Genomic DNA, 26,875 nt, shown 5'->3' on the forward strand with positions numbered 1-26,875 from the left:
TACTCATGGGGCCATCTAAGGGCCCTGCCTCATTTTTCTGCCTTTAGAAAAGCTGCTGAACTAAATCTGGCATATAGAAATGTGCCCAAGAGATTTTTCTTTAATTTTTTTAAGGATTTAATATAATTTTTATCCTATATTGGGGTATAGGCTTACAACTGTTGTGTTAGTTTCAGGTGTATAGCAGACTGGTTCAGTTCTACATATACTTTTATCTGTTCTTTTTCAGATTCTTTTTTTCCATATAGGTTATTACAGAATAATAACTCTAACCTATAGTAGAGTTCCCTGTACTATCTAGTAGCTCCTTGTTGATTATTTTATATATAATATAATGTGATATTATTTTATATATAAAATAATGTGATGTATTATTCCCAACTTCTAATTTATCCTTCTTCCCCCACCTTTCCCCTTTAGTAACTGTAATTTTGTTTTTGAAATCTGTGAGTCTGTTTCTGTTTTATGAATAAGTTCATCTGTATCATCTTTTTAGATTCCACATATAAGTGATACTGTATGATACTTGTCTTTCTCTGACTTACTTCACTTAGTATGATAATCTCTAGGTCCATCCATGGTACTATAGATGGCATTAGTTCATTCTTTTCTTGACTGAGTAATATTCCACTGTATACATGTACCACATCTTCTTTATCCATTCCTCTGTCAATGGACACTTAGGTTTTTCCATGTCTTGGCTATTGCAAATAGAGCTGCAGAGAACATTGGGATGCATATATCTTTTCAGATTATGGTTTCCTCTAGATACATGCCCAGGAGTGGGATTGCTGGATTATATGGTAGTTACATTGTTAGTTTTCTGAGGAACCTCCATACTATTCTGCATAGTGGCAGCACCAATTTACATTCCCAGGAACAGTGTAGGAGGGTTCCCTTTTCTCTACACCCTCCCCCATTTCAATGATGGCCATTCCGCCCGGTGTGAAGTAATGCCTCGTTGCGGTTTTGATTTGCATTTCTCTAATAATTAGCAACATGAAATATTTTTTCAAGTGCTTTGAGGTTTTTTCCTTTCAGTTTGCTAATATGAACCCTGGCCTTAAGGAGCTTATAGTCTATAATAGATGGTACAGGAGCCTAAACCTCTATAAGACAAAGTGCAAAAGTGGTACATGCCCTGAGTGATGTACAGTTAAAGTGTACAGAAGACAGAAAAGAGACGGCTCCCTGACACTGCGTTCAGGGGCAAGCAGTGACACTGGGTTATAGAAGGTTGGATGAGAGAGGGATTGTGGTTGGGACCTGTGGACCTGGGTGGTTGGGACTACAAGGAACTGGTTACTTTATATATTTCTATACTGTCTCATTTTCATTAATACTGAACTAAATACTGATCCCCCACAGACCTGTCCGTGGTCCTGCCGGGAGAGTTCCATAAGCAGAGGCAGAGGGTGGATAATTGTGTGCCTGTGTCTGAGCACTGGGAACAGTGGTGTCTGGACAAGGTGGCTGGAACACAGCACAGAAAGAGGATGAGGAATGGCTTAAAACATTGAGGTCAGGTGGTGGAGGGTTCTGAATCACAGGCCAAGGAATTGAGACCATGTTCAGTAAGCAGTAAACCATGAAATTAAAATATGCCTGCTCCTTGGAAGAAAAGCTATGACAAACCTAGACAGCATATTGAAAAGCCAAGACATCACTTTGTCGACAAAGGTCTGTTTAGTCAAAGCCAGTCAAAGCTGTGGTTTTTCCAGTCATCATATACGGATGTGAGAGTTGGACCATAAAGAAGGCTGAGCACCAAAGAATTGATCCTTTCAAATTTCACTGGAGAAGACTCTTGAGAGTCCCTTGGACTTCAAGGAGATCAAACCAGTCAATCCTAAAGGAAATAAACTCTGAATATTCACTGGAAGAACTGATGCTGAAGTTCCAATACTTTGGCCATCTGATGCGAAGAGCCAATTCATTGGGAAAGACCCTGATGCGGGGAAAGACTGAAGATTAAAGGAGAAAACAGTAGCAAAGAATGAGATGGTAACACCACCAACTCAATGGACATGAATTTGAGCAAACTTCGGTAAATAGTGAAGGCGAGGGAAGCCTGGCATGCTGCAGTCCATAGGGTCACAAGGTGTCGGACATGACTGAGCAACTGAAAAACACCACATTGGTAAGTAGTGGTGACTGAGCAAACCCCAGCTTCAGCAGAAGAGTTATGTGGTGGCTGCATGTAAGATGTGTCAGAGAAGAGAAGCCTGGAGGTAAGGGTCCTTGTCAGGAGACTGCTCTGAGGAAGATTCGGGAACCCAGGCAGTTGAAAGCTGTCTAGTCTGCCTCGGGATTCCCACAGCCCTTTTCCTGTATCTCTCATGCATGCTTACCAATTTTTAACCTTAGGTACATTTTTTAGTGTAAAAGTAGATTTAGTTCATTATTAATGAAAATGAGACAGTATAGAAACATATAAAGTAAACAGTTCCTTGTAGTCCCACCACCCAGAGATAACTTCTTTTAACATTGTGGATCTGTCCTTTCAGATTGCTTTATACATACATTACACTATATGGGCTTTTTTTTTTTTCTTCCAGATATGAACATACTTTAAAGCCTACTTTTTCTAATTACCTTGTAATGAACATCTTTTCTTGTCAAGCAGTATTTCTAGATTTTTGTTGTTGTTTTGGTTGGCTTTTGGTTTTGCTTTCCTAGTTTTTAAAATTGTGGTTAACATACACATAACATGAAATGTACCGTCCCTGACAGTATATTTGTATCATTGTGCAACGATTAATATTATTTAGTTGCAGAACATTTCATAATCCCAAAAGGAAACCCTGCAACCACTAAGCAGTCATTCCCCATTCCTGTCTCTCCCCAGCCCCCAGGAACCATTGATTTGCTTCCTATCTCTAGAGATTTATCTATTTGAGAAATTTCATGTAAATGGAATCATACAGTATGTGGCCTTTTGTGTCTGGCTTCTTTTATCCAACATAGTGTTTTCAAAGTTCATCATATCTGGATTATCCTTGTCTTTTTTTTTTTTTTTTAAACAAAAGATGCTCAGGAACAAAAAGCAGTGAAATGAAACCTCTCCTCGAGAATACCACTTCTTCCCCCACCTCCCTACCTGTTAATAACTTTGGATGCAGCCATCGGACCTTTTAGATGAATGGAGGTTGATAGGAACCATCAAGCGATGACTTTTCTCAACAACATATTCTGCTGTCTCTCTCTCTTCCCATCACCTGACATGAATGTGGCAAGATGCCTTAGCTTTTCTAGTCACTTTCAGGATTTAAAACAGTGTTAGTTACGTCCGACTCTTTGCGGCCCCATAGACTAACCCACCAGGCTCTTCTGTCCATGGAATTCTCCAGGCAAGAATGCTGGAGGGGGAAGCCGTTCCCTTCTCCAGGGGATCTTCCCAACCCAAGGATCAAACCCGGGTCTTCTGCACTGCAGCGGATTCTTTACTGTCTAAGCCACCAGGGAAGCCCTTCAGGATTTAGGACAGGCTCATTTTCAGGTGTTAAAATCTTCCATGTAAATGAAAACTTCTGTCCAGGCTACACAACCTGACCTATAGGCCAGCCTTTCTGCTCCTTCCCACCCCAGTTCCCTGTACTCACCCAGCCTGACCCAAGGATGCTTTTGCAAGTTCCTTAGAAATCCACCTTCTGTGTTCTGCCACTCCAGCCCGTCTGGATGCAGTAGGGGAGCTGCACGCACCATTCCACTGGATTCTTGCCTAACTTCAGAGGGCTACCTTCAGTTCCCGCTTTGGACGTGTGTCCCTGGCACCCCTCTGGTCCTCTTGGGTAGAGTCCTAGCAAGGTGTCCACTGGAGTCCATAAACTAGACTGTAGTCCCTAACTATTGCCATATCTGTGATCATCTCACATCCCTCCAGAGGCCTTTCTAGAGTTGGGGAAGTTCCTATATTGAGTCCACCCCCATGCAAGGTGGCAGCCTTCCTTGCAGCCAGGATACAGCTGTGTGATGTGTCTCTGCCGATTTTTAATCAGGGGGAGCTGGGACCTTGGAAGCTGGGGAGGAGAGGATGTCGGTGTGGTGCGGTGGCATCAGCAATGCTTGTGCTGGAGCGGCACCAGGGTCTAGTCCGTGTTCCTGACCATAAATGTTTGATACCTGGCGCTCTAACCCACCTGGAATTCAGCATCCTTTAAAAATGTATACTCTCTTAAACTATTGAGTTTAATTTTCACTAATATCCTTGACTGATGCCATACCCCTGCTTAGCTTGGTGGTTAAGGGCAGGTTGTTCCCACCAATGTTCTCTGTCCTCGCCTGGCCATCTCCCATGTCCCAGTCAGCCTAGGCATCTGGCATGGGTTTCTCTAGCCTTCTCTCTCACAGGCCATCAGAAGTAGTAGCTACTAGACCAGCTTGACCATCTATTGCTGCTGCTGCTGCTGCTGCTGCTAAGTCACTTCAGTCGTGTCCGACTCTCTGCGACTCCATAGATGGCAGCCCACCAAGGCTCCCCATCCCTGGGATTCTCCAGGCAAGAACACTGGAGTGGGTTGCCATTTCCTTCTCCAATGCATGAAAGTGAAAAGTGAAAGTGAAGTCGCTCAGTCATGTCCAACTCTTGGCGACCCCATGGACTGCAGCCCACCAGGGTCCTCCATCCATGGGATTTTCTAGGCAAGAGTACTGGAGTGGGGTGCCATTGCCTTCTGTTAGTATATTCCAAATAGATAGTCTGACATCTCTCTTTAGAAAATGTGAGCATTTACTATCTTTATCTTTGACTTTAGGACAGCTGCCAAATTCTGGGACCACAGGAAAAGTCCCATTCCACACCTTGTCATATACATATTTTCTCTATATATTATGTAATTGGGACCATCATCTATTTATCATTTGGTAACCTTTTTTATTGTTACATTGTAGGCAACTTTCCATGTTATTGAAAATAGTATACCTTCATCCATTAAAAAAAAAATCAGCCATATTGTTGAAAGAACTGTTTACAAACAATAAAAAGCACCCATTTTAAAAGCACACTTGGAACCATCACCACAATAAAGATTTAGAGTATTGCCAGAAGTTCCCTCATATTCCTTTGCAGTAAGTCCTTCCCAGTTTCCGTTTAACTTCATCCTTTTCAATAGCTGTAGGACAATCCCATAATACAGAAGTTCCTTAATTTATTTACCTAGTCTCCTATTGATAGACATTTGCATTGCTTTCAATTTATTATTTTATTGATTTCTTATCAACACATATTTGTGGAGCACTTACTATGTGCGAGGTGTGGTGATATTATATAAATTCAAGAAACTTCTATATGTGTCTATGCATCTGTTATTCCCCTAAAACATATCTTCTAGCAGTTGAATTGTGGGGTCAAAGAGTGCACATTAAAATAATTTTGATAAATATATTGTCAAATCACCCTTCAGCAAATTTCCAACAATTTTCACCTCTATCAACAATGGCTCAGACCGTAAAGAATCTGCCTGTAATGTGGGAGACCTACGTTCAATCTCAGGGTTGGGAAGATGCCCTGGAGAAGGAAATGGCAACCCACTCCAGTATTCTTGCCTGGAGAATTCCAGGGACAGAGGGGACAGAGGAGCCTGGTGGGCTACAGTCTGTGGGGTCACAAAGAGTTAGACACAACTGAGCAACTACACACACATATATATCTCAGTGATGTGCGTGAATGGCCGTTTTCTCATACACTCATCAGTACTAAGTATTATAAATCATTCCTAGTCCATTAGGAGAAAAAATGGTTTGAATTTACATGTCTTTGCTTATTGATAATGTGGATCCACTTTGCATCTGTGACTTTTATTTGGTTTCTGGAAATCACTGCCCCAGGAGCCAAACTCCCTTGACTTCACTCAGAGTGAGGTCATGACCGGATTCTCTCCACTGAACTGGAAGGACATCCTGTCCTATTAGAAGTGGGACAAAGGTCACCCTTCAATTCCTGATGGCTCCCTGCGTCCCCTTGAACAGCCAGTTCGGATAAAGCCCCTCCAGGTTGGGGTTGGTCCTAGTCTCTTCCGTGTTTGGACCTGCCCCTGCAGGTACCCCTGAGTAGGTCCATGTCATTTACACTTCTAAGCTGGCAGAGAGTGTGGGTGGAAACATAGCAGGCTTAACTTAGATATAGTTCCTGGTCAACCAGATAAAAATCATTAGCAAAGTTGCTCTCTTTTTAACAAGTAAGTATATACAAAGAACTGACTCATTAGAAAAGAACCTGATGCTGGGAAGGATTGAAGGCAGGAGGAGAAGGGGATGACAGAGGATGAGATGGTTGAATAGCATCGCCGACTCGATGGCCATGAGTTTGAGCAAGCTCCGGAGTTGGTGATGGACAAGGACGCCTGGCATGCTGCAGTCCTTGGGGTCACAAAGAGTCAGACATAACTGAGCACCTCAACAGACAAAAATACCAATGTGTGAGGCTTCCCTGGTGGCTCAGATGGTAAGGAATCTGCCGGCAGTGCAGAAGACCCAGGTTTAAACCCTGGGTCAGGAAGATTCCCTGGAGAGGGGAATGGCAACCCACTCCAGTATATCAATATATAAGTTAGTGCCTAAAATATGACTGGAAACTATTAGAAGGTGACGCCAGAATTTCCTGCAATCCCCCCTCCACTGTGGTGCTCTCCCATCCTCATTCCCAGGGAATTCAGATCTCCTTGGATAGATCACAACTCATAACTCCTGGGATTGGGCAGGAACCCAGGAACTGGTTATGTGGCTGGTTTAGTTTGGAGGGTTAGGGTTTATGGCACAAGGAGGAAAACAGAATCCTCAGGGCATTAACTGTTCTGAAACAACTCATAGAAATACTGTCACAGGGTAGTTCCTAAGTCAACTAAGTCTTTCCTTGTGGTGCAAGCATATTTATTGCTATTTTTGGTTTCGCCCTTGTCCTCTATTTTCACTCCAGTGCTCCATGGGGGCAAGGGTATAATTAAGCAAGTATTTGGACTTATCTGGTCCACAGACACCTTCAACGGCTTGCAAATAATTAAGACGTTCCCTTAAAAGGGAACTTTCAAAGCAATCTTGTTTTAACTATTAAAATATAAGATATATAGTCTTTAGCCCAGTCATCTCACTTCTGGGAATCTATCCCATACAAATAAAAATACCATAATGAAATGTATGCAAGATCCTTATTGTAGTATTTTTCACAGGGCCCAAAAACTCTGAAACTGCCTGTCAGTAGGGATGTGCGTGTGTGCGAAGTCGCTTCAGTGGTGTCCAGCTCTTTGTCACCCTATGGACTATATAGGCTGCCAGGCTCCTCTGTCCATGAGATTCTCTAGCCAAGAATAGTGGAGTGGGTTGTTATGCTCTCCTCCTGGGGGTCTTCCCGACCCAGGGATCGAATACATACATCTCCTTATGTATATTAAGGGAGAGCAACAGCGAGACAGGTGAAGTGCGCAAATGAGGGGGAAGTGGGCAAAAAAGAATACACATGCCACTAAAGACATGAATTTTATGATAAGCAATTTATATAGTTATGTATTATACATGTGTATGTGTGTGTATACATATGTATATGAATTAAGAAATTAGAAAAATATAGATCTTTATTGACAAGAAAGGATTTCCATTCTATATTGCTAAGTGATAAAAGTAAATTACAGAGTTGGTTTTATTTTGTTAAACACAAACCCCCCCAAATTAGCTTATATCTGTGAGTACATGCTTACATAATTCTGGGCCAGGATTTCTACACCTGGGTGTTAACATAGGACCTCAGGGGAGACATGGAGGGTTACAATGGAGGCTAGAGAGAGGTTATCTTTAATATATATATATATACAAAGATGTATATGAAAATATACGTCTTTGCTACATCTGGCCAGTCCCTTAAGGTGGATTGTAAATTTGATTAGAAACACAAGACTAGATGCCAAGATTGATTCTAAATTAGGTCATGTGGTTACATGTGACGTGCAGGCTCACCTTATCAGCAAGTGATTAAAAGACCAAAAGCTGTTCATTTAGAAGCCAGATATTGGCCATGAATAGTGAGAAGAAAATCAGAATAGCAGGTCAGAGGCTCCTAACTGGGCAACTCAGGACTCGGGCTTCTATTGAAGAACTGTACACAAAAAGAAACACCTATTAAAGAAAGGTGAAATAATAAAACCTTTGTATCATGGTGAAGCATTTTTGAAACAACATGTTTAGTATAAATTTCAGAAAATTTAAATAAAATTGTGCTTCATTTTAAAATATATACATATGTGTCTTTGTATTATTTTATGTGTTACAGTGGACATTTATCTATAATGTATCAGTGATCTGTTACCATAGTAATACCACATAACAACCATTCCCAAAACTTGGTGGGCTTAGAGAAACAAACCTTTCCTAACAGATGGCTGAAGGAAGAAGACTGTACCTGCCATGTGAGTGATATTTATAAGGAAGTTTACAGCTTTCAAAACACTCCTTTGTAATGTTTTGTTCTTCTCACCTCTCTGAATTTTAATTTCTATCTGCGCATCTGTCTTATCAGTAGCCCACGAGTTTTCTGAGTGTCTCTTTTATCGTGATAACCCCAGTCTTTGGTATACTTCTAGAGGACACCAGGTACTAATAAATGGCTAAAGAATGATTTTGAAAAAACAAAGTTTTTATGTAGGTCATGGGTCTGTGGCTCTGCAGTTTAGGCTGGGCACAGCTGTGTGACTCTTCTAGACTTGACTGAACTCATGTGTCTGGGGTGGGCAGGTGCAGGCGGCTATTGGCCGTCCTTGGCCGGGGTGATGGGCGTGCTGGCTGTCATGGAAACGTGTGAGCGAGAAGGCAAGCCCAGTCACAGGAGTGCTTTCTTGTTTGCTGATGCGGTCATCAGGGTTCTACAGAGAAGCAGGAGCAACAGGATATATATGTGTGCATGAGTGTGTTTCTGTGTGTGTGTGTGTGAATGTGAATAAAGAGATTTATTATAAGGAACTGGCTCACGGGATTACGGAAGCTGAGAAGTCCAGACCCAGTAAAGCCAATAGGATAATTTTGAGCCTGAGTCTGAAAACAGAAGACTGATGCCCCAACTCACAGTCAGCAAGGCAGAGAGAGAGAATTCTTTCTTACTAGCTTTTTATTCTCTTCAGGCCATCTACAAATTGAATGAAGCCCACCCACACTGGCGAGGGCAGCCTCCTTTACTCAGTCTACCAATTCAGATTTTAATCTCATCCAAAAATATCCTTTTAGACACACCGAGACACACTGTTTAACCAGATAGCCCCATGTGTGTCCAGTTGACATATAAAACTAATCACAGTTTCCAATCTATGTTGACAAAGCAGGTCACGTGGCCAGCCCCAGCGACAGGTGAGGGGGTAATAAGCTATGTGACTGTCCTTGTCCATCTGGGCTGCTGTTGCAGAATGCCATAGGCTGGGGGCCTTCTTACAGTTCTGGAACCTGGCAAGTCCAGGGTCAAGGTGCTGGCAGACCTGGTGTCTGGTGAAGACTCCCCTCCTGGTTTGCAGTAGGTGGTGTTCGGGTTGTATTCTCACATGGCTAAGAAGTCATCATTCTTGTGTTTCTTCTTATTAGGGTGCTAATCCCGTTTGTGAGGATTCCTTCCCCGTGACTTAATTACTTTCCAAAGGCATTACCTCCCAATACCACCAACATATGAGTTTTAAGGGACACATTCTGTCTGTAAGAACAACAAAAGGGGCATTAATATAGGGAGAGTGAGAATGGGGTCATTTTTGCATCCTACCACAGATATACAAAAAAGTACTACAAAAGTATTGAAGAAAGAGGATTTCCCCCCCATTTATCAAAGAATAGTCATTTGTCTGGTGCCATGTAGAATTCAATAGCAAAGTTAATCATATCCAAGTTCTTAAATCTTTTAGTTAACACAATGTACAGCCAAAGATTTCTTCAGAGACTTGCAAAGTCTTACTCTTAAGATTTGCTTGACTGGAACCGGGAGGGGGGATGATAGGGGTCAGCCACTGCAGCCCTCGCTCATTGTTGTCACTTCTCTAAATCATAGATACTTGAGTTCCCCAGGAGCTCCACAGAATTCTGGAGGGAAAATGATCTCAGGCAGCGGGTGAGGAATCCCTGCTATAGGACGTCTTTTTCTGCCCAGACTAGCCAGGGGCAAGGAACCACTGGATCCTTTGTTCCATCAGGGACAACTTAGGGAAGTGCTCATTAGAAAAAAGAAATTTTGGGGGGGGAGCAAGGGAAGGATTAGAATGATGGTCCTCTTGATTTTCTTCTCGGAACATGAGAGTAATTTCAGATCTAGTTTAGTGTGATCTTGTTTTGTGTGTCCCCTGCTTCATGATACTGGTAGTAGTTGAGTGGGTGCATTATTTGGTAAGTGGAGAAGAGCAAAAGGTAGAAAGTAAGAGGGGTCCACAGAAGACTGGGCCACATCTAGAAAAGAGAGCCACTGTGGGCTCCCTGCCCGCTTGTTTAACTGCTAAGGACTGCGCGGTGGAGTGGAGATCAGAGTGAGAGAATGCTCGCAGACATGATTGATTTTCTTCATTTTCACTCCTTGTTAACAGAGCAAGGTACAAATGGGTCAAGGTAACAACAAGGTTGACCTTGTGTTGCTATACACAAACCTTTGTCTTTTAGAGCAAGAAACAGCCTCCTTCTGGGGGTGTGGAACATCATATCTGTGAAAGGTGCCTGTGCTCAGCGGCTTCTCCCTAGGAGTAGATTCTGCAGCGTGCTTGAGGATGTCAAAACTGAACCCCACACATATGCTTTCTAAATAAAAGAGCCCTGAGGTTTGGTAAGAGCACATCTTTTATCTCTCCTGCCAACATGTTACCAACACTTTGGAGACCCAGGAAACTTCCTTCAGCAGAGCCTCAGAGCCATCTCAGAAGTGTCCAGACCTGGTCTGGCAGACAAGTGGTTATACACCAGACAGCTCTTTCGTGCTTCTTGCTTGCTAAGAGAACTGAGGTTTGTTTATGGTAACAATATGCCCAGCTCCTAAAGGATGAATCACGACTGGTCTAGGATCTCATATCATCCCTTACTCCCTTGGCTAGCTGTGTATTGTCCTTGGTTCTTTTGCAGCCATATGACCTAGCTATGCCCAAGAGACATTAGATGTTGACTAGAGGCCTTGGAAAGATAATACCAGCTAAATAAAAGACCAAACTTCATGAGGAGAAAGCCTTTGATTGTTTCTTTTTGGTAGGAGCTAGTGTGAGGATGTGCAAGCTGGAGCTGCAGCAGCCATTCTGCTACCACAAAGCAACAAATATGAATAATGCATCACAAGAGGAATGAGGGAATGCCAAGATACAAAGGGCTTGAGTCCTTGGTGATATCTTTGAGCCTCTGCCTCCAGGCCTCTTGCTATGTAAGGTAATTAAAAGTCTTTACTGCCTAAGTCACTGTTAGTCAGATATTTTGTTACTTGCAAATAAAATTATTCCTAACTAATATAGCGTGTCATCTTCAACCTGGCCAGGATAGGTTTTGCTGACTATTTCACAATACTAGCTTTGTGTGCAAAATACACAGGGATAAAAATCCCTTCTATAAATTACCTCAAGCAGTCTTTCTGGTACAGAAGATCAGAGTGTGATCTGTGGATCAGCAAATCATTATTCTCTGGAGTTTTTTCAAAATACAAATTCTCAAGTTCCCACCCCAGACATACTAAATTAGAAACTTTGTGGGTAGGGCTATCAATTTGTATTTATATAAACCTTCATGGTAATTCTGGTGCAATGGAAAGTTTACGAAGCACTGATACTGAGGGTCAAGTGGAGTGGCCTCATGTCAGAAACAGCTGGGGAACTTGAAGAAGATTCTCAAACTCCACCTGCACAGTTCTGATTCAGCATTTCTGCAGTGTAGCCTGTGAATTTATATGTCCCAAAAGGCCCCCAGGTGATTTGCAGTGAAAGCAGCTTTGGCAACCAATGGAACGCAGATGAAAGCAGATCATGTGTGCCACGGGGCTGTCACTAGAGTAAGAGATGAGGAGTAGACTTAGTCGCCCCTGGGGACAGGTGAGCCAAATTACGGATTTTCTCACCTGCTAGGTAAGGGAACTGATTACTTGTTTTTAGAAGCCTTTTTCAGCTCTAAGATTCCTGGGATGCCAACTTGAACTTGGCAGGTTTGGCTGGAACAAGCCAATATGGTTTTGGTAAATTACATAGACAGACTCATGAGCAACAAGTGGAATGGACTGGAATTTCCTAAAGTTTAAAAAACAGCCTTCCTCCCCACTGCTGCCAGACCAAATAAATCCAAAACAGGTTTCCTCTTCTGCTTTCCCAGGTTATGAGACAGCAGGTTTGCACTGCAGATGTTCATTTATAGAGTGCTAGACTACACCTGCTTCGTGCTAGGCTTGTGCTTTGGGTGTTATTTCATTTGGAAAATATTATTTTTAAAAAGCATCATCTTAAGGGATCTTGAACTGTGTCACTTGTTAAGGTTCTAAATCGCTGAAGCAGCCTACTCACTGTCCATCCAAATAGGATTTTAACCCTCTATCCTGCCTCATCTTTGCCTGTCCTGGAGATGCCAATCATTTCTTCCCATCCCCACATCTCCTTCCAGGAACCTGCAGTCCCCGTTTCCAAGGAGCTTGCTCCCCTCTCAACCCCTCTTGAGTGAATGTTTAAATCCGTAACACTGTGAAAAATAAACAACCACCACAAAACACCTCACTGATCGACTTTGGAAGATTATTTTGAAAACTAATAAATAAAGGAGGGAAAGTTAAGCATGTATCCTTCCTTTTCTATATGAACTGTACCTTAAGCTAATCTAATAGTTGATGAGGGGGAGTGTGTCTTCATAGTAGCTGAGAAATGAAGACAGAAAGATGAAATCATATGATCTTTTTGCAAGCCCTAATGAATTAATGGGATCTAGGAACCCATCAATGGCTGTTATGTCACAAAAGAAAAAAAAAAGACATTCTGTGTCTCTGAATGGAAGTCATGATACTGCTTATGAAAGTGAAAAAGAAAAAAAACTGAAGGTGGATCTTATTAAAGCTTATAGACTAATATTTATAGGAAATACAACTGTACTGGAAGGTCCATGGAAGCAAAGATCTTCCTAGTATATTCTCCAGAGAGTTAATATCTTGAATAGCATGTAAAGGGCTCATCTGCAAATACAGCTTGTTAAAACACCATTCCAGAAGGTAGGGTTGCTCACCTGGACTCCTGTTTGTGGACACCTCCGTCCTGACTTCATTGTCAGTGGAGGATGGACAGTCCACATGACCAGTTCTACCACTGGGAGGAGTTGGTTTGCTTGAGGCTTTGTAGAAAGAACTGAAAAGATTGAGACTGACTAAATCTGTGCTATGGGATGGAGAACTTGATATATTTACTGTGCAATTAATACTACAGATGCTACAGGAGAGTTCTCATTTTTAAGTTCAGGCCCTCCTTATGAAGGTATAAAGTAAGGTGAAACCCCCAGGAAGGGGTGGCTGCAAAACATCTGTCCAGATTCTCCTTGCTGTTGTCTCTGACTCTTGCTCCCATGCTTTGTTTTGCCCCCAAAAACACCTGGTGTGAAAACAGTGGTCGCTGTATTAAAGCTCTAATGGCTTTATTTATTTATCCTTTTCTTTGGCTGCAGTGGGTCTTTGTCTCGGCACATGAACTCTTCGTTGTGGCATGCAGGATCTAGTTCTCTGGCCAGAGATTGAACCTGGGGCCCCTGCATTGAGACTGCAGAGTCTTAACTACCAGACCACCAGGGAAATCCCAAAGCTCTTCTGATTTTATGGAGCTCTCCATCTCTCTTATTTCCAGTTGCTCAAAGTTCAGATTTCCCAAGATTTCCTCAATTTCCTTTACCTTGAGCTCTGACTTTTCCTAGTTACACAGAACGTGAAAGCACTTCCCCGCTTTGCAAATTTACCATCAATCCTCATATATTTCACTCCAGGAGCACCTTTTCCTGTGGCACCATGTGACAATTCTGTCCCTTTGTTCCTTGAGAGCTGAGTTTCAGGATTGCATGGCTAAGTCATTCAGTCAGGTCCGACTCTTTGCGACCCCATGGAGTGTAGCCTGCCAGGCCCCTCTGTCTGTGGCATTCTCCAGGCAAGAATTCTGGAGTGGGTTGCCGTGCGCTCCTCCAGGGGATAGTCCTGAACCAGGGATCGAACCGCATCTCTCTCTCACATCTCCTGCATTGGCAAGTGCGTTCTTTATCACTCGCGCCACCTGGGAAGAGCTTCAGGATTGGGAAAGGATATTCATCCTGGATTGATGTCTTGTAGGAAAACCAGTTTGCAATTGGAATGTAACTTATGAAAGGATCAGCCCTTTGAGTAACTTCCCTTTTAAGTAATGCAAAACTGCCCCAAACCTGGGTCTGTCTCCTTGTCTGTGTACATTCTGTTACTCTTTCCCAGAAGACTTCAAGGTGGTACTATACTACCTGTTGGTAGAAAAGTATATTCTATTTACCTAATCCAGATTTTAAGAGGCAATCTTACACTCAGACATCCAAATGCTTTGGAATGTGCTCAGATTCAACAGACTGTGCAGTTTAAATTTATAAAACAATAGCTCTGTTGATAAAAGCCAACAGTAGATGCCAGGCACTATTCCAAGGGTTTTACATGCATTAACTCATTTAGTTAGTTCTATTATTATTCCCATATTTTATGGGTGGAAAAAATGAGGACAAAGTTTATTATTAGAGACATAGCACAACGTATGGGAGAACACACAGATAAAGTTTATTTATTTGAGGCAGAAATATACATCAGGAGAGGAGTATGGGTATCTTGAATGAGGGCTGCAGTAAGAGGTGGTTTAAGTCCCATAGCAAGCAGGGGTCCCCAACTGATAGAAATGGGGCTGCGTGGCAGGAGGTGAGTGGCAGGTGAGCAAATGGGGAGCTTCCTCTGTGTTGACAGTCACTCCCCATTGCTCACATTACCACCTGAGCTCCGTGTGTCAGGTCAGCTGTAGCGTTAGATTCTCACAGGAGCACAAACCCTAGTGTGAACTGTGCACGCGAGGGATCTAGGTCATGTGCTCCTTAGGAGAATCATCCCCAAACCATGTCCCTCACCACCCCGTGGAAAAACCATCCTCCATGAAACCGGTCCCTGGCACCAGAAAGGTTGGGGACCGCTGTTACAAAGGACCGTCCTTCGGGTCTTTGTTTATATTTGGCCACTTATCTTCTCTTTTCACACCTGACTGGTCCTAGGACCCTCTCCAACATGTGTGCACAACTTTTGCTAAGATGGATCCCACTGCAGAGGCCTATGGGCTGTTCACACTTATTATGGGATGGTGTCCCCTCCCCTTTTGTCCCCCAAGGAGCCTCCCTGCACATGTGCAGACAGGGGAGTTTTCTTTGACCTCAGGAGTAGCCTTCTTATCTCTTTACTTCAGCAGAGCTCAGCTTCCACCACTAGCTTTGTCTTTGGAGTGTCTGGGTGAGAACAAAGCTTCAATTTTACTCTGCTTGACAAATACCAGCTGACCAGCCCAGGGGCCCAACTATCTCATACCTCATGACCACAGGCAGCCTGGCTTCAAGGTGTGTGACCTCTCTCCTGGAGATACCCAGTTGGGAAGAAGAGAGGGAGGCCTAGAAGAGTAGAGAAATAGCCTACCAGAGGAGAGGGAAATCTTGGGAGAAAGAAATATGTGGGAAAGCTCTTGAGATTATTTTAGACAAACCTAATTTTTGAGATTCCCAAAGCTGAAGTATATAGAGTTACCCTGGTTTTTACTTGGCTATTTAGTAGAAAGAGCTGTGGTCCAACCTGGCTCTCTGCCATCTCTGTGTGATGCAGAAAAGTCACTTTGTCACTCTGGGCCCATTTCTTCATCTCTAAAAAAGAGAGAAATCCTGTCTGTTAGTATCTGCCATAAGTAATGATCGGAATCTGTTCACTGTTACTTTGAAGGGAAGTCTATCTCAGAGAAAGTTCTAAGGGCTTCCATCTTTAGATGAGCTTAGGAGGACTCTGGTTTGGCTTCTGAGTGTAACAAATTCCTACTATTCAATTATTTGTTTGCAGGGTACCACATTCATATGTTTTGTAGAACTCATGCTTGGAAATGCTGACGTCAGGTTTCAAGACAGCTGAGCCCCACTAGACACCAGGAACACCCATGGCCCTGGTTGCATCTTTCAACATGACCAATCCACAGTAAGTAGCATTGGGATCTGCTCTCTGCGGATGCTGAGTTGGTATGTTGGGATCAGGGAACAGCCCCGTAGAGATGGAGGGGGTTCCAGGTGGTTTTGTCCTTGAGCCTGACATTAAAATAACTTGTTAAAATCTACTTTTTCTCTGAGTTGCCTCACTCATGTCATCTCATTTTCTTGATTCAAAAAGGCAGAGGAATTCTGCAATCCAAAACAGGTTGTAGGGACCTGCCTGGTGGTCCAGTGTTTAAGACTCTGTGGTTCCATTGCAGAGGACATGGGTTCAATCCCTCGTCAGGGAACTAAGATCCCACATGCCACACAGTGCAATCAAAAGACAAGACAAAACTGGGATTGTAATCCCATTGCTAGTCCAGTGGAATTGCTAATACCCCACTGGCCAAAACAAGTCTCCTGATTGAACGCAGCATTGGAGGTGGGAAATATACTCTCCTTTTGATGGGAAGCTGCAGAGTCACATGGCGAAGTGAGGGGGGAAGAAAGGAACCCTGATACATGTGGTCCACCATACTGTTCTTCTTACCTAAGACCAGGGACCAGTCCCAACACCCAGACCTTTACTCCCCCTAAAGGAGGCCTTGTCTCCTTCTGCTGAGAGATGACCACGTGAGGAGAGATGGTGCCGGGCCATGGTGCTATGACCATAAGCAGGAGGGGGAAAGAGAGCCAGAAGCAGCTTATCCCACGGTTCTCAGAGCCACATCCTGTTGGTCTCAGAAACTCACCCCCGCCCTGCACGAACGTCCCACGGATCAGAAAGCCCCGGTTCAGCAAGCCATAGTTCCAAAAGAAAAGAACAAATTCAGCCCAGTGTCATTTACTTCTGGGGGAACATCTGGAGGAGCCAGGATTCCCCCATGAACAACCACACTTCTGTTCCAACTGTTGAGAAACTCAGCAGCTTCACATCCCGTGACTGTTCTGTCTGAAGATCTTGAGTCGTTTTGTAGATGTCACACCATGATGAGTACTATTATCCGTGCCTTGACAGGGGGCAAAGAGCTAAGGTTATTTAAACCTTAGTCCCACAAAAGAGAATTGGGGCACTGGAAATTCCTGGGTGAATTCAGGCAGCTTAGGCCACCAACCTGTGGTGCTCAAGAAAGATCCCTCTTTTCCCTCAATTCTCTGGATGATTCAAGCAAAAGAGAAGTAGGCAGATGCAGCTCTAGACTTTCTGGATCGCTGCCACTGTGTATTATTGGGTAGCTTTCAGTAACCAATAATCTTGGCAGTTGGCAAAGCTTAGCATTTAGAACCGTCCAGCCCAGTGTGGGGACTTCTCAATCCAGAGCTCCTCCTGCCTTTTCTTCTTCCTCGTACCCATGTCAAGGTCATAGAGAAGGGATGGCACCTCTCTTTCACCTCATCGTGCCTCTGCTGGGGAAACTGAAGCCCCAATGTGGAGGCCCACAGAAGTTAGCACTGGAATCTGCACTCGAGCCCAAGGACAGTTTAACACAAACTGGGCTGTCACCGCAGCCTTGCCACTGGCCTCTCAGTGATCCCTTGGATAGTTCATTCTTACTCCTCCTCCCTGTTTGGCCAGAGGCATAAGACCCAGCCCCTCGGATTCTATGGGATGAGCTAAGCTCAAGGATTTGTTGGAGAGACCAAAGACGGCACCCCAGGAGGTGAAAGCAAAATGATCCAGCTTACCATCTCTTCACAGGGTAGCTGTTGGGATTGGGAGGAAGAGTTCTTAGTTACCCAATACACCACAGGATGTGTAATGTCCCCTTTCCTATTAATGTCGTTAGTGACCTCCTGTGGTCACTGGAGGTCACAGCCACAGATTCCTCCACCAATTGCTAAATACCCTGCTGGGTTGCTTGATAACCTGTCACAGGAGGTGGCCCGGCCCCTGGTTGAGATGCTCTGTAATGATAATGGAGTTGTGGGTTATTTGCAGGGCCCTTGGTGAGTCTGACAGTAACCTAGGATGAGACGCACAACCTCTCGGACATTTGATCTGGTGACCCCCGTTTCCTACTCTCAACCTTAAAAAGGCAACTGTAACAGGACCTCATTGGAAAAGACCCTGATGCTGGGAAAGATTGAGGGCAGGAGGAGAAGGGGACGACAGAGGATGAGATGGTTGGATGGTATCACCAACTCAATGGACATGGGTTTGGGTGGACTCCGGGAGTTGGTGATGGACAGGGAGGCCTGGTGTGCTGCGGTTCATAGGGTCGCAAAGAGTTGGACATGATTGAGCAACTGAATTGAACTGAACAGGACCAGTTTGAGTAGGAATGGAATGGCACCCAGGACAGCAGGCCCCTCCTGTCCTCATGGCCTGAAGGCTCACTCGGCCCCTCCAGATCAGCCCCCCAAGCACCAATGGTACATCCAGTTGTGAGCAAACACCTCACTTCTCTATTGTGTCCAGATGGTAGGACCATTACAAAGAAACCTGGGAGACAACTTACAAGAATATATTACTCCAACATAAAATCCGGTGACTGAGAAGCCTAAAAGTCTTAAGTCCTTCTGCTTTTCCCCAGCTGGTGAGGGAGATGGCACAGGCGGTGGGATGGCCAGTGGGGAGGAACGGCACCTCACACTCCGTTGCCCTCCTCCAGCACAGCAGTGATCCCATGCCTACTCCCTCATCTCCTTGGGGAACGGAAATGTCGTTTTGTTCTTGGGGGATGACTCTGTCCTGTTGCCGTCCGCCCCCACTCAGGCCTGCCACAGAAAGAGGACTTTCTGAAGTTGAGATCATCTCCCAACAAGTAGACGAAGAAACCAAGAGCATTGCTCCCGTGCAGCTGGTGAACTTTGCCTATCGCGACTTGCCGCTGGCTGCTGTTGACCTCTCCACAGCGGGCTCACAGCTCCTGTCAAATCTAGACGAAGATTACCAAAGAGAAGGGTAGGTGTGGGACTGCTGAGTAGCTAAGAAGTCTGTCACATAAACTCCCCGGGTTTCCATGGGTACCTCCAGGGAGGCAGCTGGAGATGAGAGATGCTAGATAGTCAAGAGACCAGAAGTTCACATCAGGCCACATGGGCCCTTCTCCTCAGATGTGGTTTCCCCCGAAAAAGGCCATGGGCACAGCAAACATCAGTTGCTGGTGGACAACTCGTTAAGTGAATATTTGCTTGGAACTCAGGGCATTACACTATTTAAAGGCTGTTAAACACCCTAAGGGCCCATACAACTCCCAATCTAAGAATTGGAAACCCACAGGATAAGTGAGTCACCCAGGGGGTCAGAGCCCATAAGGAATGGATTTAGACTGAACTTTCCTTATATCGGGCTTCCCACGTGGCTCAGTGGTAAAGAATCAGCCTGCCAAGCAGGAAACACAGGTTCAATCCCTGGGTTGGAAAGATGCCCCGGAGAAGGAAATGGCAACCCACTCTGGTATTCTTGTTTGGGAAATCCCATGGACAGAGGAGCCTGGCAGGCTGCAGTTCATAGGATCACAAGAGTTGGACACAACTTAGCAACTAAACAGTCCTCTCACCAGGGACGGGATCAGGAAGAAAGCATTCTCTGGGCAGGAACGTGCGAAGGGCAGAAGGGAATTTAGCAGCATTCAGCCAGGAGCTTTGCGGCCCTTAGCCACTTCTTTTCTGGTGGCCTCTGATACAGGGAGTGGCCCCTGCCTACTTTTAATTAGGCTGGTCAATCAGATTGGACACCTGTGTTCAATCTGGCCAGGGGAGACACAGCAGTGACACCCTCAGTTTACATGGGGGAAGCTAAAGGCCAGGAACAGGTCCTGGGGTCACAGTGGGGTCCAACTTTCCCCTGTACCACCCTGTGGCTCTTAGATACAGACTTTTAAAAGGTGGCCCTGAGCTCGGGAGCCAGTTGTGGGCTATTCTCCTTCCCTGGGTGCCGCCGGTAAATATTTTGGAACACGCCCGACTGCTTTGAATATAAAAACGAAGTAAGGGTTGCCAGGTTATTTTAGAAGCAAATGAGAAGCCTTAGCTACAGTTAAATTTGCAGAGCTTGGATTCCCTGCGCGTATTTACGAAGGGGCTCCCGGCCTTCGCGAGGTAAATTGCCTAATAATTGTGAAACCATACACCTTGTGCAAAAACTTCACCCCAGTGGCTTTCTCTGAAAATATAATTTTCTCCAAGGACTGTGCTTAGAGTCAGCAGGACACTGAAAACGGATAGGCAAACGGGTTGGAAATAATTCGCGGATGCCTCGCGGACGGCGGCGCCATCCTCCCCGGCACTGGCTGCACGCTCTGACCACAGGGTCTTCTCCGAGTCTCCAGGTCCTCGCCTCCGCCAGTGACATTGGCGGGCGAGCCTTCCCTGAGCACCCGGTTTCCGAGTCACTGCCCCCTGGCGGTCAAAATTGATATACAACCTGGTATCCTTCCTCCGCTGTTCTCATGGACTAATTTCCCACCTCACCTGCGCCAGCGTTAGGTTCTTTTCAAGTTTCTGAAGGCAAGAAGAGGGAAGGATTCTCGAGGGTTCTGGTTCTGGACCACGTCCACAGTCTGCAGCCTGTGGGCACATGCACTGCAGTGGTCCAGGCCATGGGGCACCATTCCTTAGCTTGAATTGGAGAAGGCAGTGTCCCCGCTTTGTCATTCCATTTACTTCTGAATCAGGCTCCTGCAAGGTTTCTTCTGAGCAGGGAGAATACAAATAGGATGCCTGCAAGTCAAAGAGGCTCTCGATTTGATTTGACTCTCCAGGTGCGCCCTGGAACGCGGCTTCTGTTGAGTAAATAGGAAGCAGCCTGGCAGAAGGGATTTGCTTCGCGGCTGGAGTTCTCCTCGGGGGGTTTCGTTGGCAGCCAGAGGGCTTCCTGGAGGAAGGAAGAGCAGGTACAGGACACCAGCCAGGGCACGGGGAAGCAAAACCAAAGCACACTGTGAGGGGGGCAGAAACCTCTCCTCACAAGCTTCTTCTTGGCTCTTGCTGCATTTCCTGGGGTTTTCCCAAATTTTCCAACCTGGCCTTTTCTGAAACGATGCAAAACAACATGATTTCTAGGTCTTTGAAAAGCTGTTCTGTAAGTCTTGTCAAATACACCTCTTCCTAGTAAGTGAACTGATATATATATATATATAGGAATGAATCTTTTCAGTAGGAAGTGATGGGACCTCAGAGTCCCCAGCAAGGGGGTGCCCAGTGACCCAGCCACCTTGCCATTCACTTCTTTTGAGCTCAGTGGTATTTCAGTGCTTTTAAGTTCCCCAGAATCTGAGAATGTTAGAGCTGGGGGTGGGGGGAATCTTAGGACATATGTATTCTAAATATTGTAACAGGATGCCAGAGTCCAGGGAGTGGAAGGAACTTGTCCAAGGTCACACAGTGACTGATACAAGGCAAGATAGAGCCTTGGCTCCTGATCCAGGCTGGCACTACAGGCTTCTGTTTGTCACCTGTCCCTTTACAAAATCACATTGTAACTGTTGTTAGCGTACATTGCACACGTGATACCACTGCTCGGCTATACTGTCAAAAGTGTACAGTCACTGAAATGTGGGTAAATCCCTAGGCAAAGATGGAAAAGATTCATCTCTGTCAGGCCCCTTGACTTTCCAAACAGACCTTTGTCCTTCTCACGTATCTGCCTCATGGAGCTTAAACTGCAGAGCCCTCTTTGTCTTAAACTGCAGCTCTCTCTGTCCACCCTCTTTGCTTCTATACCCAGACTGCTTGGGGCTCAGGTGCGAAAGTCAGACACCTGGGCAGATCGGCACTGTCTTAGTTTGGTGGGGGTGCCATAACAAAGGACCACAGACCAGACAGCTGAAACACAGATATTTATTTTTTCACAGTCCTGGTACTGGGAAGTCCAAGATCCAGGGTCAGTGGCAGGTGGGGGCTCTCTCTTTGGGTTGCAGACAGCTGCTTTTTCTCTGTGCTCTCAAATGGCCAATCCTTGTTCTGTATGAGTGGAGAGAGTGAGCTCCAGTCTCTTCCTCTTCTTATAAGGGCACTAATCCGATCATGGGGGCCCCACCCTGACCTCATCTAAACCTAAGTGCCTCCCAGAAGCCCCACCTCCAAATACAGTCCCAACCTGCAGTGCTGGGGGGCTGGCCAGTGCTTAGGGGGGGAATTGGGGGGGTGGGGTGGGGGGAGAAGGACTCACTCGGTCTGTAACAGCATTTCCCCAGGCTCATGGTCTGCAGCCTCAGCTTGTTTCTCAGTTTTGCCTGACAGTCCTCTGTTGTCCTGGTAAGCTTTCACTCCTGGTCCCCAGATGGCTATTTCAGACTGCTCCCATTTCCCCCAAGCTGTCCCTTGCCCCCAGAAGATGACCTCATCTCCTCCTTCCCTCAGGAAATAGAAACGGTCACAGATGAACAGCATCCCACCCCCTCTGTCCCTCGCATCCTCCCTTCTAGGGCCCACCTTAGCTCTGAGTGCTGATTTCCCTCCCCTCACGCCTTTTCATGAACTTTGCTGCCTCAGTTACAACCTCACTCTGACTCATCACACATTCAGGTCTCTCACATCCTCCCCCGACTCCACGTCCCATTTGCTGCTTCCATCTCCGTCTTCCTGTTTGCAGCCAAACTTCTTAAAAGCTTCATCTACACTCACCATGCTCCCTCTGCTCCCTCCCATTCATTCCTTAGTCTCCTGCAGTCCAGCTTCAGCCCTATCTGCATGGAAACTCTCCTCAAGATCATCAACAGCCTCCATGATACTAGGATCTTTTCGTTGTCCTCTGTCCAGCATTTGAAACTGTCAGCCGCGCCCCCATCTTGAAACAGCATTTCCTGCTGCTCTATCACACTCTACAGATTTTCTTCCTACCCCTTAAAACTTGTTCTTTCTCTGCTTGGTCCTTGAATGTTGGGGTTCTTCATTTTCTGTCTTTGGCCATTTTCACTCTACTAATTCTATCCACTGGGTAAGTGCAGCAACCCCTATGACTGAAATTAACGTTCTTCAGCTTGTAGCTTTCAAAGCCATGTCTCCAACTGCAGTTATCTTCCTTTCTCTTCCCTCCCTCTCTCTCTCTCTCTCAAAAAATCCTGGCTCACATACAATTATTTCCTGGACATCTTCACAGGATCCCAGATACATGTAGAATCCTAACAAGTGTCTGTGGAATTATCTGTTCTTCTATCTCTGAGTGGACTGCATATTTGAGAAATGTTCTAGTTTCCACCCAAATCATTGCTTTAAATAGTTTTTTTGGTGGAAGCACTTAAATCCAGCCTGAGGAACCATTACCTACCCAGTCAGGACTTCTGGCCATCTCAAACCCAACAGGACCCAAAACTGAACTGTCTTCTCCCAAAAAAGAATTCTGTCTGGCCCCAGTCGGTGGATCTAGACCTACCTGGCCATCTTCCCCAACCCGTCACCAGAGTGAGTCACATGTGCATTTGACTGCTTTACAATGGCCCTCAGCCTTCTTCCTGCCTCGACAGGAGCCAGCGGTTTCCAAGACACCTGGGGTCCATGAAGCCAGTCAGCCAGGCACAATCGCCATTGGAGCTGGGTCCTTCTTCCTCCTGCTCTGGCTCCCTCTCCATTCCACTGCCACCAACAGTGTACATGGTGGGAATGCTCGTGCCCGGTTCAGGAGCTTCAGAAACCAGAAGGCCACGGTATACCCAAGCAGGGTAGGGATGAAAAGCCTCCCCCCACGCCCAGACTCTTTACCAAGCTATCTGTGAGCCCAGACCACTCTGGTCCTACTTGCTTCTGGCTTTGGCTTCTCTTCACCCAGGTCTCCAATTCAATCCAAGGGGCTGCACTGGCACACCATGCCAACTACACCACCGCCTCCACCACCATCATCATCCTTGCCCTCCCTGCGTCTTCCCCCAGCCATGCACTTCCTCCTTTGATTGTGCTAAAACACAAATCTGTGTGCGTGTCTGCAGATGTGAACAGACACTTAGAGGAGAGGGAGGGGAACAGAGGAGCTGCCTGAGCATGTTCTGAACCCCAGCTGAGCTGCCACAATGCACCCACTCCATAAGTACCTGGAGCCAGGGCAGCTTTGTGGTTGGTCCAGACCCTCACCAATAGTGATAAGGACCAGATTCCTTCCGTCTGTCTGCTCTGCCATCAGCAGTGTTGGCTTCATCCTGATGCTGTAAGGTTCCCCTTATTTTGTGAGAGAGCTGCCATGGTTATCTGGCCACATCATCTTCATACATATCTGGCAAGAGAAAGAATGGCTACCCATCATTCTCTTTCAAGAGCAACAAAGAACTTTCCCAGAATTATTTAGCTGCTCTCTCCTCATGTCTCATTGGCTAGAATTGGGTCACATGGTCAGGGATATGGGAATCCACAGCCCAATCAGGGCCACCCCTTGAACTGTGTCATTTCCTGAAACACACTGATGTTACCCAATGGGCCTCTAAGGAACCCAAGCCTTCATTCATAGCTTTTGATCCAGAATGAGACTTTCCTTTTTCCTTTATAGTCATTGTTGGATTTGGAAAAGATCTAGAAACATGTCTGCCTTCTCAGACTGTTTCTTCAGTAACTTGCTTGACTTGATTATTTCACTTGGAGGCAGTCTGACTTGTGTCCACAATCCCAGTGTTTCCCTTTGTGTCTCCATGTAACCGGAGCCCGGTCTGGCCTGCTTCCCTTTGGAACATCACCCCATTAAACAGTTGGAACGTGAGATACAGAGCTGCTTCTCAGTGAGCCAACTGTCCACCTTTAGAAGAGGGACACCGGGTTTGCAGGTGTCTAACTCATGGCACAGACTGGGAGTTCTACCTTTTCTTAACCAACTTCACTACCTTGAAGGCCTGGTTGGTTTGCAGGGTCTGGGTTAGCTAGACAGGAGGTTAGCTTCACGGAAGACAGAAAATTCAGAGAAGCCCAGAGTCTCCACCCTCAGGAGGTGCAGACCCCATAGGAAAAGTGATGGTGGCAACGTATGTGGGAGGAAGGCAGTGAAAGCAAGGGCTGTCACCCCCTTTTATAGAGGAGACTCTGTGGCCATACAGAGAGATAGTGCTCCCCTTCTTTTGGTGAAAAGCAAGTGCAGGGAGAGTCCTGGGAGAGTAGGCAGGATCGTCTTTGTCAAAATACCAAAACAAAGCAAGAAATGAAAAACATTCAGCCTTTTGTAATTATTTGTATTTTGGTGTTCTACAAGGTCTGACTTGGTTGGTCAGGGCCAGACCTCCAGATGGGAGAAGCTTGGAGGAAGGTTGGGAAGACAGAAAGGGACACTGCTTGGAGATGATGCTAATGGCACATTTCTGAAATAACTGCAACCTCACAGTCAGAGGAGGAAAACCTAATATTTTTGAGATGTCAGGTTAGGAAGAGAAGACAGGGCCAATATAGCAACATCTTTAAATAACGACTGAAATAATTTTAGATATGCCAGCAAACAAAGGCTGGAGGCACAGAGGGAGGAGGAGAGGCACCCTCGGAGCCATGACCCCAGATTCCCTTCTCTCTCCCCATACTCTGCAGTCCAAGGACCACCCCCTCCAGAAAGTCTTCTGTCCCCCACCCCACCCAGGCCAGGGTCTCACCTGCGTGCACCATAGCCCTTGACCTACTTCTGTCTCAGCACTTGTGACACTGAGTTCTGCTCTACTCTCCAGCCTCCCTCTGGTACTGGATCAAGTGCTCCCTCAGGGCAGGGATCGGATCCTTTGAGCCTTGGAGCACAGAGCGGTGTTGATTAAATAAAGGAATGACCTGAGTGAGTAAATGGATGGATGAGGCTGTGTTAAAGATAAAATTAGAAGAGAAGGGGAAGCCCAGTTTTATTTGGGGAGAGGTGTAGGCTAGTCCAAGACCTATGTGGGGTCCAAGAAGAATCACAGGAAGGGACCAGGATTCTCACGCTTCAGAACTCAAGGCCATGGTCTGTGACTGGCCCACCTCTGAGCATCCTAGCTAATTCCATAGCCCCTCCACAAAATCATTCTAAGAGAAATGAATCAGACTTGCCTCAGAAGCTTGCCCACTTGAGCTAGTATACTCTTGGCATCCTTTTAGAAAAAGAAACAGTTTGGGGGGTTCTGGGTTAAAAGGCAACTCTGTCTGTGCCATGACCTTGCAAATTCAAAGTCCAAAAGTTCTGTATCACTTGGCTTGTAAAGCTTGAGTCATCATTTTTCCCTTAAGGAAGGAAAAAAGTTAAGAGTTTCCTTAATCCATTTTCTCAATGCCAGTGAGATTTGTCTATAATAAAACCTCGTCCCTTCCTTTGACACACTAGCTGTCCCTGGACCCAAGCTGACCTTGTGACCCATGACTCTATATTTTTAGTAGGCTCAGGCTTCCATGAGGGTTCTTGATGCCCCAAAGTGGGAATAGAGGTTTAATTCAGATCAAAAAGTATTTTCTTGAAAGAACAGTTAGCCTGTTTCCTGTAGTCCAAGAACTGCAAAGATTTTATACTTTTTAAGAAGGTGGTAAGTTCGCTGATATTCAGTTCAGTTCAGTTCAGTCGCTCAGTCATGTCCAACTCGTTGTGACTCCATGAATCACAGCACACCAGGCCTCCCTGTCCATCACCAACTCCAGGAGTTCACTCAAAGTCATGTCCATCGAGTCGGTGATGCCATCCAGCCATCTCATCCTCTGTCATCCACTTCTCCTCCTGCCCTCAATCCCTCCCAGCATCAGAGTCTTTTCCAATAAGTCAGCTCTTTGCATGAGGTGGCTAAAGTATTGGAGTTTCAGCCTCAGCATCAGTCCTTCCAGTGAACACCCAGGACTGATCTCCTTTAGAATGGACTGGTTGGATCTCCTT

At 45.6% G+C, this 26,875-nt stretch overlaps 1 protein-coding gene across 1 annotated transcript in view; it reads left to right on the plus strand.

The window, feature by feature from the left end:
* Positions 1 to 11,264: 11,264 nt before the first annotated feature.
* Positions 11,265 to 26,875, plus strand: part of LOC104991045 (chromosome unknown open reading frame, human C15orf27) — a 74,328-nt gene continuing 58,717 nt past the window's right edge. The window contains exons 1-3 of the mRNA XM_010843406.1: positions 11,265 to 11,352; positions 16,022 to 16,153; positions 18,863 to 19,051. Of these exons, the coding sequence (XP_010841708.1) occupies positions 16,116 to 16,153; positions 18,863 to 19,051 (227 nt within the window). The 5' untranslated portion in view covers positions 11,265 to 11,352; positions 16,022 to 16,115. The remainder of the gene's footprint in view (positions 11,353 to 16,021; positions 16,154 to 18,862; positions 19,052 to 26,875) is intronic.

This window comes from Bison bison, unplaced genomic scaffold (genome assembly GCF_000754665.1).
Source record: "Bison bison bison isolate TAMUID 2011002044 unplaced genomic scaffold, Bison_UMD1.0 scf7180017864181, whole genome shotgun sequence".
Classification (NCBI taxonomy): Eukaryota; Metazoa; Chordata; class Mammalia; order Artiodactyla; family Bovidae; genus Bison; species Bison bison.